The 7899-nt window shown below is 38.5% G+C and overlaps 1 protein-coding gene across 1 annotated transcript; it reads left to right on the forward strand.

Annotated features, from left to right (window-relative positions):
* The first annotated feature begins 1901 nt into the window (after nucleotides 1-1901).
* LOC117431952 (protein lin-7 homolog C) lies at nucleotides 1902-7655 on the forward strand. The gene is made up of 5 exons (XM_034053260.3): nucleotides 1902-2314; nucleotides 3714-3832; nucleotides 3907-3978; nucleotides 4589-4798; nucleotides 5319-7655. Exons 1-5 carry the CDS (start codon nucleotides 2278-2280, stop codon nucleotides 5484-5486), a joined length of 606 nt encoding a protein of 201 aa, XP_033909151.1. The 5' UTR covers nucleotides 1902-2277; the 3' UTR covers nucleotides 5487-7655.
* The last annotated feature ends 244 nt before the right edge of the window (nucleotides 7656-7899 follow it).

Here is a 7899-nt window from a genome sequence, read left to right on the forward strand (position 1 = left end):
AGGGGCAAATTTGAGAGTTTCAGCGTCTACAAAACAATTTGAATGTAGAAGAAGAAAAAGGTACAAACCTGTACAAGATGTGCTTTAAGGACTGGAGTGGTTGTCGTTTTCTGCTCATTGAGAAAATAATAATAATAATAATAATAATAATAATAATAATAATAATAATAATAATAATAATAATAATAATAAAGAAGGGTAAACATTTATGGGAATGATCACAATCTATCCAAAAGAAAATGACAGGTGACATGAGCAGCACTGACCTCAGGATCTCCTAAATCACTCTCTAATGACAGTAAACCGCAGGCTCTGCTAGTTAACATAGCAATCTCTCACTGAGAATCAATCCCCACCTGCCAGGTTTCTCCTGTGAGGGGAATTACAGGCTTTTACTGGTTCAGCTTCAAAGAATGCATCAATAGGTATTGGATCTCCCTGCTTCCCATTGCTTTCTAATAGACAAAGAGCTGCATTGGGGCAGAGCAGGAGCAGTGGGAAGCATTTAGTGGCTCTTTGCGAGTATTTTTGCATAGAATCTCCCATTGTATAAATGAATGCCTTCGGGCTAAATGGGCTGCATATACCCCTACAAGTCGACTTAGCACAACTAACCATCAGGGAAAGGCACAGGCCAGCTGTATTTGTCGTTCTGTGCTCTCCAACCTTCCCCTAGTGTTTCTGCGTTCCCACTAATTCAGTGTAAATTTCCCATTTAAACTGAAAAGCCAAAGAAAGGGGATTAGCAGCCTTTTGTCTGAGCAGCCATATCATCTTCCAGTGATATGGAAAAATTAAACATCCTGGCTTAAGAAATATCTTTAAAAAAAAAGAAAAAAAAAAACACCTTGGGATATAAACTGGCAATATATAAAATCGTGTCATTTAAAAATAAAACAAATACAGAGAGAATGAAAGCAATATATACATTTGCATTGGGGTGGGGGAATATATTAGCACTGCAACATACTAGCCTATGCGTTGGAGGCTATACTTAGTAAGAGGTTAATTAAATTGTTTATACCATTGTCATTATAACCGCTACAGCACCCTTTTTACATACTGCCTCTGCAGCTGCCCTTGTGCATTGTCATTGAGGCAGCACCCTGCCCCTCTCCTATTGCCATTGAAGATCATTGAATCCTCCTCGGAATACAGTTGACGCATGTGTACGCACGCTTCTTAACGGAAGTATGATGTGTCTGTTTACAAGTGTGTTATTTCAGGGGTGTTACATCACACCGGCGCAGAAAAAAAAAACAAACGAAGTATTAAAAAACACAAACACACACACGCTCCTAAGGAAATCATTTCGGTGATATTCTCAGCTGCGTCTTCCCAAAACTGGAACCGAACCACTGAACAAAACCAAGCTTCAGTATAAATATACAATGTGAAGACGTGAAACCTGAGGATTGATTCTGGTTATTTTTATCCTTCTAATTAGTAAATGGAGTTTAAAACCAGAATAGCTGTGTGTTACATCCTGACAGCAGGTGCTTGTAAAAAAATATGCAGGAAATAGTACCCTAATCTTGTAATTTGCGCTCCGGCAACATCACTCCACTCGATACGACTTTCACACAATGGCGCGCTACAGTAATTAACAGGTCTGATTTTCAGACAGCCTATAGTTCACACTTTAGCTGATTAAGTTATTGTTATTCTTGTTTTCAGATTAATTAACGTAGTTAGGATTTTTCCATGGTATCGTTTCAAATGAAAAAAAGAAACACGTCATATAGCCCGGGGTTAGCCACGGTGTAGGCTACAATAAACTCAGGTGTGTCTTATATTGAACTCATAGCAAAACAATGAATATATCAAACTGATACGCAATGGGAGCCTTATTTCCATCCCTGCACCGCGCACAATTCAAGGCGTTCAGTAAACCAAATGCCTGCCTCAGAATTATGTGTAAGGTATTTTAATGGGAATGTCCGTGCGCTTGCATTGCACGGTAATACTAGCGTAGTCGGACTTCTTGCAGTGATTTTGCAGCGAGCAGTCTTTGGTGCTCTGTGGAACTGCAGCGACCCAGAAGTTCATATCGCCTAATATGTTTAATACGTGAATGTCTCCACTGAAACCAGCAGAGGGCGACCGTGAGTATAGTGTCGCTACAGGAACTGGAAAACTGAAAATCTTTGTTCGGCCTGCATGTAGAGTTTGGCTTGTGTGGCCGAGTGACAAATTGGTTTTTGGCTTGTTGTAATATAATATAATCCGGGACTGTGGCAACTCCCCCAGTTCAGACAGTGCAGAGCTGGGCACAAAATGGCAGCGACCGGGGAACCTGTCAGATTGGAGCGAGGTAAATAAACGCCAAAAAAAACATTACATGTATTATAATGACGATGATATTGGGCCTGTTAGGGTGTGTGTTAGTATATCCAACGTGTTCATATTTAAAATAAGACTACAGTAAGGACTCTGTACACGGGGTAGGATTTCATTCCATTCCAGGGTACGGACAGTACTACTAAACGCATTTATATAGGTAAACAAACAAAAACATGTTATTGAGTAATACCTATTATTTACCTTGTATAGTAAAAGTATTGTGATTGCCTTAAAATCGCACGTTGGACTTCTAATTTACAGTGATAACATGTTAGTTTATCTTTGAAAGAGATTTACACAATAGTAATGCACCCAATTATTTATTCAAAAGTGTATGTATGTAGTGTACACGTTGCTACAGAGCAGGTTCTGATTCTAAATCTGCTACTAAAACTCGATAGCGAGTTTGTGCGGAAAATGCGTTGTAGCGGATAATTAGATTTTACAGTTGATGGTTCAGGAGATGCCGATTTGTGCAATAATATATACACGGTAAAGAAAATCCTTGAGCTTGAGCAGGCAATGTGGTTAAGAATCATATTACAGGTCCCATTGGATTGACGATGTGGAGGAGGGGTTATCTGCACAGTGTGCATTTCTCTTCTCCCCTCCTCACATTTTGTAGTCGTGCATTAAAATCAACCTCGAATGTTTTTAGTGGCACTGATGAGTCGGTACTGTTAATCTCAGAGTGAAATGATGGGAGAGCTTAAACTAATCTCAGTGGATCTGGTCAGGCATGATCTCTAAATTAATTCTGGTGATTGCATGGTAAATGGAGTTGTATTTTAATAATAATAATAATAATAATAATAATAATAATAATAATAATAATAATAATATGGATCTAATTTCAGATGCAAGTACAACACAATAAATTAAAAGTTGCTTCCTGGTACTTAATCATGTTCTATGCACAGCAGATCAGATTCACACAACTGCAATTAGACCGTGTGACCTACAGCAGAGGAAATAAGGTAGCAACTTTTAATCTGTAGCATGGATGAAAATAAGACTCCTTTTGCATAGCTTTTTCACCCATTCCAGGTTTTACTACAGGCTTGATTAGCCACAGTGTATAGTTAACAAGCTCAAGTGTGTCTTATTAAACTCATAGTAAAACCAGGAATGCATCAAACCACTGTACAATGGGAGTTGGATTTCCATACCTGTATAGTGTTATTATTAATATGTAACCAATTATTATTATTATTGTTATTAATAATATATAACCAATGTAACCAAATAACCAAATAGCCTTCAGCTCTACAATAACAGGAACAGCAATGCAGTGAACGCTATCAGAGGAAGACAATGGGTAGACAATTCTGGATCTTCGTTATATTGCGTTTTGTTGTGCAAATCCACAGACATCTCTCGGGCCATCGAGCTGTTGGATAAGTTACAGAGGACAGGAGAGGTACCTCCGCAGAAACTGCAGGCTTTACAACGAGTCCTGCAGAGCGAGTTCTGCAATGCAGTGAGAGAGGTAAGAGAGAGGAGGAATTAAACACAAACAAGCAGATGACAATACAGAGTGCACTAAATGCCTTTATCTCCCAGGTGTACGAACATGTGTACGAGACCGTGGATATCAATAGCAGTCCAGAGGTGAGAGCCAACGCTACTGCCAAGGTATGTATGAACTTTTACTCCTCAGATAATGCTTGTTTATATACACAAAGAGTACTATAAGGTTCCATAGTCGTTCTGTGAGCATAAAAAAGCCACTGGTCCACAAAGGGGTTTAAAGTGATTTTTATGCACAGTCACTGCAGTCGTGCTGAAAGAATACACGGCATGCAACCTTTTCTCCCCTATCAATGACATCTGATCTCTCAGGGTATCAATCTATAGTCTCGTTCAGTGTTTCATACCAATAAGTGCCTGGACAAACTTTTCTTGCAATTATCATGTTTGCTTACCAGAAAAATATCAACATTTCTACCTCAAAAATGTTTAAATAAAAAAATAAAAAAACTTCAATCTTTGTGTGGTTTTCTGATGGCTGGAAGAAGAATGATAGAAATGCACAGAGGAATGTTTTGGAAGGTACTTTTAGTATGGGTTTATGTTCCCTTACTGTAATCAAAAGAACATTTGAATGTCGATTTGAATGCACAAAAAATATTCAAACGTGGAAAAAAAAACAAAAAAAACCCCAACACCCGTGCAAGCGCTGCATCCAATGTGGTCTATTGCGTGCTGGTCTGCTGTCCACCACTCTTGTGTGTGACCCTTGCAGGCAACTGTGGCTGCCTTCGCTGCCAGTGAGGGTCACTCCCACCCCCGGGTAGTGGAGCTGCCCAAGACTGAGGAGGGGCTGGGCTTCAACATCATGGGAGGGAAGGAGCAGAACTCCCCAATCTACATCTCTCGCATCATCCCAGGGGGCATCGCAGACAGGCATGGGGGCCTCAAGAGAGGGGACCAGCTTCTCTCCGTCAACGGGGTGGTGAGTAGGGCTGCCAGTGGCTTAGAAGAGGGACATGTAACAGTATTAACGGCATGGACGTCAAATGTATTTGTGCAATGCAAGGTCATTTATTTTAGTATGTTTGTGGTTCCTATTGCAATTACTCAAATACTGCAATACTTTTTTACTTGTTTTCAGCTCTTAAACAGTTGCAGATTTCAAGTTAGCTGTAACATTTTATAAGTAACTTGAACTCTGCGACTGTTTAAGAGCTGAAAGCAATCAATATGTTCTAATTAAGCAAATAATTAGTTCAATTAAGGGTTTAGTTAAGTGATTGAGAGCTCAATTGGAATGAAAACCAGAAGACACAGGGGGTCCCCAGGACTGGGTTTGAGAACGCATGCAATACAGGGATGGAAATAAGACTCATTGCAAAACACTTTGATCCATTCTTGGTTTTACTGTGAGTTTAATAAAATAGTAAAATCTGGAATGGGGGAAAGTGCTGTGCAACAGGAGTCTTATTCCCGTCCCTGCTTTTCCTTTTCTTCTGTAGAGTGTTGAAGGTGAGCACCACGAGAAGGCAGTGGAGCTGCTCAAGGAAGCCCAGGGGACGGTGAAGTTAGTGGTGCGATACACGCCCAGGGTGCTGGAAGAAATGGAGTCCCGCTTCGAGAAGATGAGGTCGGCCAAACGCAGGCAGCAGATGAGCTTTCCTGAGTAGCCCCGCGTACTCGCTGTCACACAGAGGTCTCTCTTCTGCTCTCTTCACAGGAAACATCTCCGTTACTGATAAAGATATTGTTCACTGTTTTATATTATTGATACTAAGTGACGTGTGTTTGTGAGTATGTGTGGGTGTGTGCATTATGGAATTTTTAGTCCAGGGATATTTGTGATAATAACTGGTAAAAATGTATAACAAATTAAGACTTATTATTTTCCATGCAACAAGAAAGTTGCGAAAACATAAATCCTAATGACATTAATGTGGGAGATACACAGGGACTGGACAAATGAATTAGAAACACCTAGAGTAGGGACCCAGCATAGGCAGCCAGGGAGTATTGATACAACATTATGACATGGCATCCAAAAATAGCCTCCTCTAGCACAGTGGGGTTGGAGTTCTGCAGCAGTCTTCTCCAGAATGGCCCAGAGTCATTGCTTTATCTTGTGAAACTACTTCAGCGGTGTCTCGGACACGAAAGCACCTGACAACCACAACGTTTTGAGTGAAACTGCCTTGTTACACGGAGAAGCCACTTCTATTATGTTACTAGTTGGTGTTCCTAATACTTAGTTCATCTCCCTAAATAATGTCAGACAGTTCCTATGCAACATGAATGACTGTTTGAATTTGGGATCACAAGCACTGCACTGAATGTTTGTACGCATATTGTTTTCAGTTTAACTTCCACACTAATCTTTTCCAATGGGAGTGTTTTTTTATTTTATTTTATTTTATTTGCTTGGTACCATATCGTTCCCTTATTGAAGATTGAAATGCACTGTTTCGTATTGTTCTTGTTATTACTATTATTATTATTTAAAGAACACATTTTCTATCTGTCTAAAAAGATTTACTAAATTCCACGGTTTTGAGAAATAAGAAAGACCTATTCAGCTAAGGTTTGATTGCAAAGTAGTAGTTGTTTTGCAGTTGTAGAGACACATACATTATAGACACGTTGTCAAGTCCTGTCAACACTTCTGTTCAGGCGAAACAGGATAAGTAAATCTGTACAAACAAATCGCTTATTGAAAAAAGTAACACCTGGAGCCTTTGCCAGACAGATCTAGTTTCAGAATTACAGTAGGTGTCAATGACGGTGGACGTGTATTATTTCTGTGAGTGATAGATAACTCTCAGTTGGGCTTGAACTAGCAGCTTTATGGAGAAGGTGGCTTTGATTTAGAATTCTAGAGTGGTTTATTGTTTTGGGTTTTTTTTCTACTGTTGGGAGTACTTTTTAATGCGAGAGTTACAAGAAAAGTAAAAATTGCAGTTATCACATGGGCATGCTTGAAAGCAGAGAATTGCACGTGCTTGATAAATGGATATACACACACTATTGTGACAGAAAACAAGGGAGAATCAAAACCTCTCAGCAAAATCGGCCCCTGAACAAGATCTTAAATGTAATCGTAACTGCTGAAATAACGTTCAGTCGTGTTTCAATCAAACCCCAGTTGGCTCTTGTGTGTAAATGCATGGCAATTGAAAGATAACGGTGTTGACAGCATGGAGGAGAAATAAGAAACAGGCCGTTTGGCTTCCAGAGTACTGTAGGGGCCAGTCAACACAATCTGGCATGACAGTGGCTTAGCATGCAGGAAGATGAACTGGAAGAATGCAGTTAACCATCACAAAGAAATTCTGTTTAATATAAAACTGGATTGCTGGACTTTTGAGCCATTAACCGTTATGTTTCAAGTATTCTCATTTCAGTAGTTCTGACTTTTTAAATTATTATTATTATTATTATTATTATTATTATTATAACTATTTGTATTTGCTGAAAGTCTGGGCAATTATAGCCCAGTAGAATGAATTAAGTATAAACTGCCATTTGTTGTAACCCAAATTCCACCTTTGTGTTTACTTTGTGTGAGTGTTTTTTAGCACCTGTTCCTACTTTGATATTTTCATTTTGATAAATGGTTTCATAGATCATTTTAAAATTATTTTTTGTTATGGCATTATTTACACTTTTCGAGTATCAAGACCAAAATCCTGAATTTTAATAACAGTATATGGATTGATTTGTCAGCGAGTAGATCACATTATTATTATTTTTATAACATAGTTGGGGATGTAAGAATTAGGAAATGCAAATTGTGTTTATTTGAATAAAAACTGCACAAAATAAATTATATCACAAAAGACAAACGTTTGTTCTTTGTTCATGGTGCATTATGAGTTAAGATACTTACTAGATGTGTTTTTTTTTATGGCTTCTGCTTTAAAACAGATTCTCATTCAGATTTCAAACGTCAAATATTAATGTTTTGGGGGGGTTTTTGCCATTATTGATTACAAACCTTTTATATATATATCTATCTATCTATCTATCTATCTATCTATCTATCTATCTATCTATCTATCTATCTATCTATATATATATATATATATA

This window comes from Acipenser ruthenus, chromosome 27 (genome assembly GCF_902713425.1).
Source record: "Acipenser ruthenus chromosome 27, fAciRut3.2 maternal haplotype, whole genome shotgun sequence".
NCBI lineage: Eukaryota > Metazoa > Chordata > Actinopteri > Acipenseriformes > Acipenseridae > Acipenser > Acipenser ruthenus.